Raw genomic sequence first — 15,557 nt, forward strand, 5'->3', positions numbered from 1 at the left:
GAATGGATTCAACTACATGTGGTGAAATACTGGAAAATTGATTTTATTCCTTACTGACTCTCTATCCGCCTTCTAATCTATTTTCTTAATTTTATCCACCAATCTCTCATATGCCACATTTTTCAGATTCCTGTTTTTATAATCTTCACTCTTTACCTTCCACAGTTCAGGTAAACTTCGATAAAGTTCAATAAATTCTCTTCAGAATTCTTGATTCCTATTCATTGACGCCATAGCGCAAGAAATAAGCGTCTGTACACTAGGCCTCTTACTGGGAAATAAAGCTCGTGTTTGCACAAACATGCCCATACACGGTCCACGTGTTTGCGCAAACATCATGTTCGTGTAAACAATTTTTGAACGAGTTCGATGTGGCAAATGTTTGCACAACCGTTTGCGCAAACAGTTCATACAATACCATACACGGTCAAACTGTTTGCACAAACAGCCTTGTTTGCACAAACCGTGGATCGTGTATGGGCCCTAATATGTTAGTGAAAGATAAGCAAACACACCTGCAAAGGAAAGATGGTCATCCTTTTTATAGAATTCAATCTCAATTGAGTTTGAAATATGCATACCAGTGCAACTAGTTCTTTTATCTTTATTTCTTGATTTTTCTCCTACATCTGTTAAAAATTAAAAAAAAAAAACTTGTTTCCACCTTCAATGATAAGGAACTTGTCTGTGATAAAGACAAGACTAGTTTTCATATCAAAATTGTGATAACTAACTAAAGAGAAACAGGTGTTCGCTACTGTTCGAGAATTGAGTTCTTGTATTTGACAACAATCAAAGCAATTCATGCTGGGATATGTTTGATCATTTCCTTTAGCACTGTTCATGCGACAATAAACTAATGCGACTTAAACATAATTTATGAATGTAGAATTCAAATAGAGCATCAGCTTAGTAAATTTAACTACCATCATCATGAAGTCTGTTTTCAACAAGAAATATTTATTTTAAATAATATAGTTATGACAGTTTTAGCCGCTCCGTGCAAATACACATGTTGCACATATATGGTAGAGCTGGTCTTTCCTTAGTTTCTACTACTTATCACTTAATATGATATTAAAGATGTTCTTTACCATTATATATCTGTATTAACTTACCTTCAACCTCATAACGTTTTAATTTACGTCGTTCTTCAACCGAACAATATCTGTAATAACCTATATTTAATCTGATAATACCTGCATTAACTTACTCTTTAACCTCTAATAATCTCATTTCTACATTGATCTGCTTCTAACCTGGTAACATCTATATTCAAGAGCGCCCCATGTTGTGGTTTCCAAGGGGTAGGCAAGTAAAAGCGACATTTCAAATATAGTTTCAAATTTTGCTGTAACTATTCTAAAAATTCTAAAAAAATCGAAGTACAATTTCTTCAAGGGGAAGCGAGCGCCGCACCTTGCCTCCCCTAATGGGCGCCCTTGTCTATATTTACTTATTCTTAAATGCAATAGCTAGGTTAGCATAATATTTGGTTTAATTTACTTTGTACGAGAATCGCACTGAAAGTTTCGGGAATCACGTACTGAGAACAATGTAATCTGTTAGATTTTGTTGTAGTTATAAACTATCTTTGTTCATTCTAAATACAAAACCGTATGTAGCTTGGAAACTTTGTCGTTGCGGGGCATCAGTTTGAAGTGAGGTGGTCGTGATCAAAAATGAACCTGACGAAAAAGCACTGCCATGCAACGTCGCCGACTTACCAAAATTTATGTGAGTGCATATAAATGGCGGAATGTGTTTTCAGGGGAATCTCGATATTTTTTTCTTGATTGATTTCCTTTTATTTAAAATCTTTTATGAACCTGTCAAAAAGAGCTGTGCTGTGATAAAGTAAAAAATGCCGGTAGTATCAGGAAGATGAGGCTGTCCTAGCTCAGTCGGTAATAAGGCTGACTTGAACGCAAGAGAAACGGGTTCAAACTTGGTTACGCAGGGGTGCCCACAAGGGGGGGGCTATGACGCAAACTGCGTCATTGAAATATTTGGGGGGGTTAAAATCTATATAAATATGTTTGAGAAGGTGTAAAAATTAATGGAAAAGATTTTTTTTCATGGAAGAATACCTACGGATAGCCAATTGAGGGGGGGTGCGTCATCGACATGAGGGGGGTGGGCACCACTGGGTTACGGATAAGTTATTGTAATAAATATTCTTAATATGCGTAAGCGTAACATTAGATGTATACTTTAAACAACTTACATGATGCACAATGATAACAAGAGGCAATGATATTACCAACACGTTACTAAAAGAAAATACAACATTCATACAAATTAAAATCAAAAAATCTTCATAAAAGCAAATAATTTTAATGATATTGCAGAAAGAACTGAACACGGATTTTATTATGAACATAAACTACAAAACGACTTACGTATTGGTTGGTTGCCTTTGCACAAACACATTTGAAACAAACTTTTGTTTTAGAGCTTTAGAAATTCTAACTTCCATCTCCATGTTTTAATTGCTTATTATTTTTTTGCTAAAGACAAATGAGAAATATTTATTTTATTTTGTTTCTACCAAACCAAAAATTTTGTGGGTGCGCTGCACCCACAAGATTTTTTGTGTGGGTACTGTAGCCCCAGAGCACCCACGCTGTCGGCGAACATACTTCCGTGTCATGATTTATTACGCCAAGGATTATCACAGCAAGAGCGTGTTCGTCGGATGACTGCTACTCTTCCTGATGAAACCCTATTCCAGACGACAATTTAGAGATGGTTTCAGGAATTCAGATGTGGTCGAGTCAGCCTAAGTGATGACGATCGTGTAGGTCATCCATCGACAGCCATTGTGCCCCAAAACATTGAAACTGTTCGTGAATTAACATTGATCGATATGTGACTGATTGCGAAATTCAGGGGACCTTAGGGATTGGCGTGAGCCAAATACAAACAATGTTTCTTGATCATTTAGGTGTGAAAAAATTTTGCGATAGTTGGATCCTACACAATTTAACTCAAGCACAAAAAGACGCCCATATGAAGTAGTGCAAAATTATGACGAAGTCTGGATAATCTAATTTGGTGTTTAGTATCGTAACAGGTCATAAATTGTGGATTTATGCATACGAACCGGAAACAAAGCAACAATCTGCTCTGTGGGTGTTCTGCGATGAACCTAAACCAACCAAAGTTGTTCGTGTACGCAGTGTCTCCAAACAAATGATTGCACCATGTTTTGGTAAATCAGATCATATTGCAACTGTCCCACTGGAGAATCGTAGAACAGTCAATGTAAAATTGTACAAATCATATATCTACCAGAAGTACTGAATGGGAGCAGACAGTCCAACCCAAACCGTCGAATCATTCTGCATCACGACAATGCCAGCTCGCACACAGCAGCTACTACAAGTGATTTTCTGGACCAGGAAAACGTTCATTGCACATTCAGCGTATTCCCCTGATTTAGTCCCCAGTGATTTATTTGTGTTTTCAACAATCAAGAACATATTGCGTGAGAAACGCTTTTGTACTTCTGAAGAAGCGATCGAGGCATACAAACTGCATGTTTCACAAACACGAACTTCGGAGTGGCATAAAATGTTTCCTGATATGGTTCTGTCGCATGAAACAATGCATTGCTACACAGGGGTAGTACTTTGAAAAGCAATAAAAAAATTGCTGTACTTTGACCTTCTTGCGTTGTATCATTTCCCCGAAACTTTCAGTCCAACCCTCGTAATACGTTTCTAATTTGCGTTATGAAATCATTTAGCGTACAAGTGTTAATATATTCATTGTTTTCTAATAATAGATATATTAATAGAAACTATTTGTATTCTAAACATTTATCTATTTTATTACTATTCTTATGAATGATTAAGAAAGATACATTGAAGGTGTATAAATCTACATATAAGACTCTGTATACTATTTATAATAATAATAATAATAATAATAATAATAATAATAATAATAATAATAATAATAATAATAATAGTAATAAATGAATTTTATTGTTATTAAGCATTGCAATTGACGTCATGACAAATAAAATTAGTGGTACATAAATATGAATTATTAATAAACTATAATTAAAGGCAAGTATTAAATAAGATAATGAATAAAATGAATAACAATAAAAACATATATTAGAAGAATTATTAACACAGTTTACAAAATAATTGAATATACAGGGTGGCCCAAAAGTAGGTATACAGTACCGTACTGATCAGCTCATTACATTTTATATCATTTCTTAATGTTATTCCTTAGTTTTTTTATTATTTGTTCTTAAAGCCTTTTACTTATACCTTAATCTTAGAACAGTCGAAGGAAATAAACCCACAAGCTAGCATGTTAACTTGATCAATGCGGAGGTATATATATCTACTTTTGGACAGCCCTGTATTACACATCTATTCAATAATCGAAGTTTTCCTGTAATGAATAAAAGGGCATTGCAACTAACCATTTGAACATTTTACGCTTAAACTTATTTTCATGTTCATTTGTAAGTGTTTATTCCGATTATCAAATTGTTATTCAACGTTCTAGAGAATCGTTGATATGGGACGTACATATCAGGACCCAGGAAGAGAAAGGGTGAATCCTGAAATTGGAGTGTTGGGAAATCAAGCTGAAAGTTTTGAAAGTACATTAAGATAGCAACGGCGAATCTTTATTTTGAAACTGTGAGAATACTAAGGGCGAACCAGGGCAAAGTGTGGTATCTATGTGTTGTCCAGAGCTGCCCGATGCGAGAAAAAAATAATCGATTTTTCGGGTTCCCCCTTTCTCTTCCAAGGTCCTGATATATATATATGTTTGTTATTCCTGGTGTTATACGAATGGATCTCTTGTGTAATTTGTAAACTATAAAGATTGATTTTTTTTTTTTTTACATATAGGAGTATTGCATTAATACAGGGTGTTTCAAAACAACATCGCCAACGTTTGGGAGGTGATTCCTGACAACAAGATAAAACAAAAAGTGTAGACCAACCTGGGTGCACAACTGTTTCTTTTCGGACTTATAGGCTGCCGAAAACATGAACAAATGAATTTTAAAGGTCCATAGCTCCAAAATTATGGGACTTACCGTAGTCGGGTCTCGATTTCACTTGGGACTTAATATGTGCTCTATCTAAAAATACATGTTTCAGAGTCCTACGGTACTCACGCCATAATTTCTATAGAGGGAGTTTGGTCACTGTCATGTAATTTGAGGTACTCTCCAACTACCCCTATAAAAATTGTTGCGGAAGTATCGTAGGATTGTGAAACTTGGATAGAGCACATATTAGTTCCTAAGTGAAGTCTTGACCCGACTACGGTAGGTGCCACAGTCCTGGAGCTATGGACCTTTAAAGTTAATTTTTTCCCCATATTTTCGGCAGCCTATAACTCCGAAAGGAAGCATTTGTGCACCCAGGTTGGTCTACACTTTTTGTCTTATCTTGGTGTCAGGAATCATCTCCCAAATGTTGTCGGTGTTGTTTTGAAACACCCTGTATATACATTAATTATTGCCATGACCTTAAGGTTAATAAACAAGGGTCTGCAATGAGCTAATAATCGCTGTAAACTTGAAATTAGTCTGATGTTTTTTTTTTCTGTATTAGAAGAATGTTGCTTACAAAACATTATATATTATATGTACAGTCCGCAGAAGAAAACCTGCAACATGAGCATGTAAGTTTATTGTGAAACTACGCCTAGCAGCGCATGGAATCAACATAATGTCTAAGTGGCACGAATCGCGCCACAAAAACCTCGGCGTCCTCCCCTGCACACTTATTTTGGAGCAAACGACTTCGTCATTTCACAATAAACTTAGGTGTTCATGTTGCAGGTTTTTTGCTGCGGACTGTACAAACTTATACTCTATAAGAAAGCAAATTAAGCTGATCTAACATTCTTGTCAGAAACATGTTTTCTCAATTGCCTAATAAATACACTACCCTTAAAAGTCTACCAGAAATACATGCGGTTCCCCTGATAGCTTATTGTCTATATAAATATTCAAGAAAATATTATCAGTATTAATACATACATGAAGTGGCGTACACAGGATTGCATCAAAAAGGGGGAGGAGTTAAGCTCTCTCTCTCTCTCTCTCTCTCTCTCTCTCTCTCTCTCTATATATATATATATATATATATATATATATATATATATATATATATATATATATATATATATATATATATATATATATATATACCTATGTATGAAATACAGGTGAGTTCAAAAGTAGGTATACAGTTATAAAAATTCTTATCTTCAATGAGTTCTTGATTATGAAAAAAAAATGACAATTCTATGAGGACACAATCAGGATGATATAGGAATTACAATTAAGTATTATCACTGAGGTTCTCAAAGTGCCGGCCTTCAACATTTACACATTCCTGCAATCTAGTTTCTACACACAAGCATATTTTGGCACATATTTTTTTATTATTATTAATATCTTGGCACGCGTCTCGTATGAAATTAGCCATGTCGTCAACAGTGTGTGATCTCTTTGAAAATACTTTATCTTTGACAATACCCTAATTAAAAAAAAAAGTCTATTGGGTAAGGTCTGGTGATCGTGGTGGCCATTTAACTTATCCTCGTCGACCTATCGACGACTGGGAATTCGTTGTCAAGAAACTCGTGCACTGTTACTGCATAATGGGAAGGAATTCCATTTTGCTCTAAACAGAAGTCACCATTATCATGTTGTCGCCGTAATTGTGGAATACTAATGTCCCATAGCATGTTCAGATGTAGGTGGTGGATAACAGTGGCGGATCCAGGATATGATAAAGGCAGGGGAAAAACCATAGTTTGCCCTTTTATCCAGTGTAAATCAGGATTGAAGCCCATTTTATCCAGTGTAAACCTGAGCGTCAAGGGGGAGGCTATAGCCCCTATAGCCCTCCCCTTGGATCCGCCACTGGTGGGTAACAATTCCATTAAAAAATATAGGCCCAATGACTCCTTCACATAAAAGATTCGCCCAAACGGCAACCTCAGGTTGTTTCAATTGTTGTTCAAGTGTTATATGAGTTTTTTTTTTTGTTTTTGTTGTTGTTGTTCGTAATAAACACAATTATGCATATTAATAGCGTCTGAAAGTCTAAAGTTCGCTTCCTCCGACCAACACAGTTTTCGAAAGATTACATCACCTTGTCTTTCTGCATTCAACATTACCTCGAGGAATCGTAATCAGTGATCAGGATTATTTACTAATCCATGAAATAATCTTGGCTGATACATTCTCAAACCTAAATGTTGCATCAGACACCCCAGAGATCTACGGGAAATGTATAATTTACAAGAAACCCTTCTCTTTGATTTGTTTGAGCTTTGAATAAATGCCTGCAAAACTCACATTTCATTGTCCTGGGTAGTAACACTGATCGGTTGACCACTCTTTGGCGCATATTCCGAGCTTTAAGAGTCTTCATCCCGGCGGAATTAAAATACCGCTAATTTTACAGTAATGACAATAGACAATATTACAATATTATTTTACATGAGAAACCGTTATCACGACTCACTTATCTGCTTTCGATTTCGAGCCATTTTGAAAATCGGCATTTATTTTCGCGTTTGTAAACAGCTGAAAACGGAAAGCCACTAGGTGACTTGTGATAACGGTACATCACGCAAAATAATATTGTCTAGGGCGTTGTTGTTCCATATTTCAATTATATTTTATCTATTTGAAGATATCACATAATTACTGTAAAATTAGCAGTATTTTAATTTCGCCGGGATGAAGACTCTTAACCACTCCCTTAAACAATGCACTATGAGAACCTTTCAGTTTAACGTCCCACGATTATGCCCTTTAGGCTAAGGGAAACAGATGATAAGACAAGTGAATGATAATGGAAGAATTTCTGAAAAGAGGATATAAGAAGAAATGGGAGTACCCAGAAAAAAACCCACGAGCACGATGTTGTCCACCACTAACTTACTTGTGGACTTCACGTGTAAGAGCTGTATCACTGAGCCACCATTCAATTCGACGTAAAACACATATGGAATGAACAATTCGATGTACTCATTTTTCTCGTGCTATTTTCTGATGAAGACATGTGTGTCCATCCAAGTTCCTACATATAACGTTTACATGTGTATTATTATAATCTTTCATTTACATACTTCAGAATTATTTGCTACGTACCCATTTTCGTAAAAAAAAAAAAGCCATTATTTTTGCGGTGACCCTCGTATAAATGTGCCATAATTGCGTAATATCGAGCAAACTTAGCCCTACTTCCACATTAAAGTTGTAAATGCATTATATTTTTTTTAACATGCCCATAAACCACTTTTATGGTTGTAAAGCCATTGAATGAACTGCTGGGTGCTTTTGTACTTACTTGAGTTTGTGTCTAGCTATCTATTACATCTCATCTTGCCTTACGCAAGCAAGGCATCGCCTGCTTTGTGGTTTTTCTGATGAACTTTGACACTAAATGAAGAAGACGCTTGCTCGGTTGTTGGATGAGCAAAGTTCTTTTTTTCTTCTTCTTCTTCTTTTTAAAGGAAAGTGAAGATTAATTCCGTGTTATCGATCGTTCTCAGCCAAAGGATTTTTTTTAAATGACGCAGACAAGATTTTTTTTTTTTTTTTTTTTTGCTAGCGTCATAGCTTTTAAATTTATTGACTGGAAGGAATCTCTTGTCTTTCCCATTTCTTTTCACCAGGTTACTCCTGTCAGTAATTTCCATTTTGCTTTCCCGATTTCCGTTCCCTCCTTCCTTAAAAAAAAAAAAAAAAAAAAAAAAATCTTCCTCAAAAGAACATGAAAACAACTGCTAACTCCTTCTCTTCAGCTGTCTAACTTTGAACATGCATATGACAGCGCACTGGCACTTTATTTATTTATTTTATTTTTTTAAAAGTCAATTTTCAGTATTCACGCCCAATATTAAGACAGAAATCTACACCTTAACATATAATCTTAACCAGTTTTGTTACATCAAAGGCAAGAATAAGCAATAGATACTAACGAAGGAGCGATTTCATTCTGATAAACTACTAGATTTCTCATTAAAACTGATTAATGATTTTACGTTCAATCCATGCACATGGTATTTGTTTACCAAACAGTTCATTTGGTGACAGCTGTGATCGACCCAAGAACCCAACATCAGAGATGGTATGGGTCAATGAAAACTTGACCCATAACCCACTGACCCACTCCCCATCATTTCCACTGTGACTCACTCCGACCCACCGCTCAACAAAACCCAATGTCATCAACTCTGACCCATGATCCCCACTCTCCCCTCCACTAACTAAAGAGTTTATGCTATGACATTATCACTAATCCGAGTTTGAATTTCTAAGGTCAATCCCTCAAGCACCGCTCTGTTACAATACCGATGGATCTGACTTTTACGATATGAAGTGGTAAAGAGTTTGTGATGGGCCATATTAAGATGAATTTCATTTTAATTATCATATATAATTATTTCCTTGATGAATTACAGACACTATTCAGTGGAAAATAGGATTAACTTTGAAAGTCTCAGATCAATGTAAAGTTGACCAACGTAAAGGAAAGGAAAGTGCAATATTCGACTGTGTCTCGAAAGACAAGTAGTAAATCGTATTGATATTATTACAATTACAAATATCAATATCCAAAAGTGCCTGAAGTTTTTTTTTCTTTTAACTTATACTTATCTCAGACAAGTAAATAGAAACAAATGAAAAAGAAAAGAAAATTGAAAACCTTGAAAGTAAAACGTAGATAAATTCACCAGTATTCAGAAAATGTTGGGTACAATGCACTTAGCAGGGTGGGTTGGTAGGTCGTAGTGTATCTGTGGGTCAAAGTGGGTCACACTGACTCACTCATAAATCTTGACCCACGGCCCATTCCATCTCTGCCCCATTCACCAGAGGTGATAGCTCTAACATTTTTTTTCAAAAACCCCTGACTCTTTTCTTCCTATCATTGTTCGAGACTACTGAACTCGACAGGGATATGAACACAGAAACACCAAGGACAATTAAAGTTTCACCCATGGTACTACAGAGGGGCTCGAACCCCAAAAGGGGGCACAGTGACTCAGTGGTATAGCACTTACCTCTGGTGCGTAGTGTTCCTGGTTCGATACCCGGACAAGAAAGTTTGTGGTGAGCAACACCGTGTCCGTGGGTTTCCTAGTTTCCTCCCACTTTCTCATTCCACCAATTCTTCCATCATCATTCACTTGCCTTAATCGTCGTCTCCCTTAGCCTAACAGACATAATCCTGAAACGTTAAATTGAAAGATTTCATTTCATTTCATTTCCGAACCCCCAATGGGTATCACTTCTCAGTCATCAGTCTACCGTTTAAAATTGCTCAACTACACCCAGCCACCAAACGGGCACCACTGAACCACCAAGACCCCACTCCATTCAACTGTTCAATTATTGAAACAAAGAAAGCTTAACTAGCAAGAGAAATATTATACAAGTAACTTTAAACTGTATTACCTAAGTTTAAACTGTATTAAATAATTTTAAACTATATACAAGTAACTTTAAATCGTGTTAAATAACTTTAAACTGTATTAAATAACTTTAAACTATATACAAGTAACTTTAAACTGTATTAAATAACTTTAAACTATATACAAGTAACTTTAAACCGTATTAAATAACTTTAAACTATATACAAGTAACTTTAAATCGTATTAAATAACTTTAAACTGTATTAAATATCTTTAAACTATATACAAGTAACTTTAAACTGTATTAAATAACTTTAAACTGTATACAAATAACTTTAAACTGTATACAAATAACTTTACGCATATGATTCACAAATTTTCACTTTCGACAGTGAATTTCTTCATTTTGTTATACGTAAATGTTTTTAGTAGATGGTTGGCATAATTTTCAGTTACACGGACGATTATTAAGAAAAAAATAATAATTTAACGAGAAGAGATAACGCATATTATAAAGGAAAAAAAATAGTTTCTCTCCCCAGTTTCTTTTACGACTTCCCGGATATGGCCGATATTACGTAAGCGATTGAAACATAATTCGAAAAGAAAAGAAAAAAGTCATGAATGTTAAAAAAAAATATATGGCCACCCATAAAAGTAAAAGAATGGCGATGTGGTATTTCTGATAACATGGGAATGTACACTGTAAGAAAGAAAAGAAAAAAATACTAATGCAAAATAATAATAAGAATAGTTATGCAGGCAACCAGTCCTTGAATCTATAATTTTATTTTGTTTTCTAGCTATAGTGCCTAATGACTGACAAGGAATGGACATGAAAGTACCATCCGGACATCCGAATCAAACCTAGTTCATTCGATAAACATAACAAAAATATGTTCATGCACAAAGTAATATTTCTTTTGAATGAACTTACAAGTACGAGGAGTGTCTTCAAGTAAGTGTAACATGCGTCATATGTACAAAAAATTTACATGAGTAAAATAAAGTAATATTACCTTGTCATGATATTTACGTACTCCTTAATCGTATAACAAGAATTTTCTAATAGAAATGATTTTAACTTTTGTCTGAATCTTTTCATATTTTCTTCATACTTTATATCAATAGGCAACATATTGTACAACTTAACACCACCATAACTTACACTTTTCTGATACATTGCTGACCGGTGATTACACAAATGAAAATCATTCTTATTTCGCGTATTATAATTATGTACATCCTTATTTATTACTAATGCCTATGAGTGTTCTTTCAAATGTAAAAAGAGACGATACAAATATAAACTATCCAGTGGAAGTATATTGACCTCCTTAAACAAATGTCTACAAGAAAAATTCGTCTTCTTATCACAAAGTATTCTTATGGCTTTCTTCTGAATTTTGAAAACATTAAATCTCTGACTTAAAGTTCCCCAGAACATGATACCATATTGCAAGATAGAGTTAAAAGACGAATGGTACAAGGTGTTAGCTAATTTTAAATTTACCTTCTTTCTAATAATCCTTAGTGCATAACATATTTTATTTAATTTATTAATAACTGACTCTATATGAAACTCCCGTGTCAGGTTATGATCTATAGTAAGACCTAAAAACGAACAGTGTGTTGTATAGTTAATTTTATTTTGGTTCAGATATAGGTTAGGGTATATTGGTTTACTGCACTTGTTATGAAAATTTATAGCAATGGATTTTTCAACATTAACAAAAAGATTATTGTTCTTCATCCAAAGAGATACTTCATTTAGTGTTTGCTTAGCATTCTGTTCCAATAATTTTTCATTTTTTTCCACTCACTAGCAGAGTGGTATCGTCAGCGAAAAGGATAACATCTGCCGAAGATATGCTTTCTTCAAAATCATTAATATATAAAAGGAACAGCAATGGCTCTAGAATAAATCCTTGTGGAATTCCGTGTTTTATATATAATTCATCTGATAAATAGCTTTCTACAATGTTATTATTCTACGACCTGCCTACGATTTTTTAAGTACGAACCAAACCAGTCCCTTGCTTTACCACGTAGTCCACAGTTCTCCAGTTTGTTCAAAAGTAAACTGTGTTGTACTGTATCGAAAGCTTTAGACAAATCAAGAAAGATTCCTATACAGTTTTCTTTCTTATCTACAATATTTCTTACTTTCTCAATGAAATTAAATATTGCCGTGTTTGCAGATCGACCTTTAAGGAAGCCATGTTGTTTTGTTGAGATAACATTTTCTTTCAATAAAAAATTAATTACCCTGTTATACATAATTTTTTCCAAAACTTTTCCAACGAGAGGTATTAGAGATATTGGTCTGTAGTTATTTATGTTTTGTTTTTCACCTTTTTTAAACAAGGGCTTAACTTTCGCAATTTTTAACTTTCCTGGATACTCGCCATTTGTAAGTGATATATTTGCTAAATGACAAAGTGGCTTTCTCACCTGATTGAAACATCTTTTCAATAAATTTTCTGAGATTTCATCTATTCCAGCTGATTTTTTTTAGAGATTTTATTATATTTGCTATTTCATCTTCTGACACTGACTGTAGAAAGATTGTTTTTTCACATTTATTTGAACTTTGATTAAAGTTATTTACAGTAACTACTTTGTAGCCATTCTATTTACATTTATTTACTTTATCACCATCCATAATTTTTGCGACAACATTTATAAAAAAAATATTAAATATTTCTGCTTTTTCCCTTGGGTTTGTTACACTGTTCCCTTCATATATTATTGTATCTACATATGCTGTCTCTTTGCCACCATTTAGTTCTTCATTTATAATGTTCCTTTGTTATTTCCTAGCCCCGTCCAGACAAAATAGAGTTCGTGGTTTCGTACTGTATTTTATTTAACAACTTACATAGAAGATGCTGTGGAATTCTTCCAAAGAGAGGAGATGAGCTGAATTTCAAATGCTGCAATGGATTTTCTTTCCAATCTGAGCCCAGAAGAAGTAAGCGCGGTGAAAGCTTCAGCAATTTTTGTGCAGGATCATGCCTCGGATCTAGTTCAGACCATTGAATTTCTGGAAGAATCGACATACGCCACTGCCCACCTTCTGGTCAGTAATCTTGAAGACCTTAAATATGACTTCTGCTATATTAAAGATGGAAACTTCTTCGATTTAACGACTTCAGTATTGTCGAATTTGCCACAATGTGAGAGAGAATCTTACAAGAATGTTCATGAGTGTGGCTCTAGTGTTACTGAAAAAACTGGAAGACGCGTTCCAGTTGTTCAGCCCTCCGTCCAAGTGTTCAACCTTCAATGTGCTCTTAAAATAGTGTAAGACCTGAACTTTTAAAGCAACTGAAACGGGCCGAATAAACTGTCATCTCCTGAGCTCGCTGAAACCTACTTATCCTTGAAAGATAGCGCGAGAAGATTGGTAGATAATGGGAAAGAAGTGAATCTCCAGGCAACACTCTTTGAACTGCAAAGTGAACATAAAGATTTTGCTGCCTGTGCTCTTGAAGCAATACCTTCGCCAGCTTCCAACGTTGATTCGGAAAGATATTTTTCCGAATACAACTTCGTAGTTACGGTAAGGGACAAAACCTTAAAGAAGAAATTGTGGAAATATTGACAATTTTGTCCTTTGAAAAATAAGAAACATTGAAGAAACTATAAATTCGCCATTAATGTGTGTTGAAATTATAAGTATATTGTGAATTTATTTATTTATTTATTTATTTATTTATTTGGAAGTGAAGAAAATGTTAAGAAACACTATGGTATGAATTGCATTTTAGATAAGTATATTGTGAATTGATTGTTTGTTTAAGTGAAGAAAATGTTAAGAAACACTACAGTGTGGTTTTAAGTCGATATATGTACTCAAATCATACATTAAATAAATCCAAGTTTAGGAGGGATATCGAGCCATTTTTTCTCAGGTGTAAGTCCAAAAATATAATTTATTCTTTTAAATTTAACATGTCAAAATTTAAAACTATTCGTTTAATTTTAATATTATATTTTATTTTAATTAACTTTCACAGACTACTTTCTCCATGTTTACAATATATATTTACTTTTCAAAACCATTACAGAATAAAGCAAATAACTCCTATTTGTTTGTATTAGATCGCGAAAAATAACACCGATTTTGGGCAAAAAATAACACCGATTTCAGGGATAAAATAAAACGAAAACTTCACGTCCCTAACTATAAACCATTACTTACTAATGAACAGTGTTGATGCAATTGCTATTTCACTGTAAGTTTACGATTTTCTTTGTATAGTAACAGGATTAACGGGCCCCAGGGATTTACTCTATTGTCCATGACACCTATTTTTTTTTGTGCATGAACATACTGTATCTTTGTTATGTTTATCGAATGGACTACGTTTGATTCGGAAGTCCGGATAACACGTTCATGTCCGTTTCTTGTCAGTAGTACTTCTGCGTCTGTTTACCTGGGAATTTCCAATTGTGGTTCACGACGAACTCCCATCCTGCTGTAAACATAATTTCAATGAAGTATCCATGGAGTCCATAAATATAAAGTTTTAGCCACGGAGATAGTGCTTCAGAGGTGTCCTGCCCTCGCACCATTATGCCCTGAAACAAGAAAATGTACAATAATACTCTGAAATGGTTACTGTAAAGATCAATATATATATATATATCATTGATATAACTTAAAGCAGAAACCGATTTCGTACAATTATGGTGTTAGCAAAAATAAACGCAGATCGAGAAACTAGGTACACAACAACGGCTATTTGAACCAAGGATGTCACAAAATAGAGGAACTGCTTATACAACAAAATCATGACGCCCTACGTCATAGTTTCGCCACCCTCCACTCTGCCCGTTCCGCCCAATAAGATCGCAATGTTTTGAGCCAACATTCATGGCAGAAACGAGAGTAGACAGTCAGACGTGTTGATGCTCGGTTGTTTACTTGGCTACATTGAATCAATAAGATGAAGATACATATGGGCAGATCTTCTATTTTATAAGATCGTTAGTTTGAAGAATAGATATAAATTTGAAATACAGTAAACTCTTGATTATCCTCTGTTTTCTCTTCTTTTCTTGTGACAATAAATTGTGGGATGGTACAATAACTTCAATCACGAATAAAGTAGAGGAAT

At 34.6% G+C, this 15,557-nt stretch overlaps 1 protein-coding gene across 3 annotated transcripts in view; it reads right to left on the reverse strand.

Moving 5' to 3' along the window:
* The window catches only part of LOC145663992 (transmembrane protein 229B-like), a 188,322-nt gene that overhangs the window by 14,787 nt on the left and 157,978 nt on the right, over positions 1-15,557 (reverse strand). For all 3 annotated transcript variants that reach the window (XM_081730271.1, XM_081730270.1, XM_081730269.1), the window contains exon 2: positions 14,874-15,018. In XM_081730271.1, coding sequence (XP_081586397.1) covers positions 14,874-15,012 — 139 coding nt within the window. In that variant the 5' untranslated portion in view covers positions 15,013-15,018. The remainder of the gene's footprint in view (positions 1-14,873; positions 15,019-15,557) is intronic.

Source organism: Thermobia domestica, chromosome 11, assembly GCF_964235325.1.
Source record: "Thermobia domestica chromosome 11, izTheDome1.hap1.1, whole genome shotgun sequence".
NCBI classification, from domain to species: Eukaryota; Metazoa; Arthropoda; class Insecta; order Zygentoma; family Lepismatidae; genus Thermobia; species Thermobia domestica.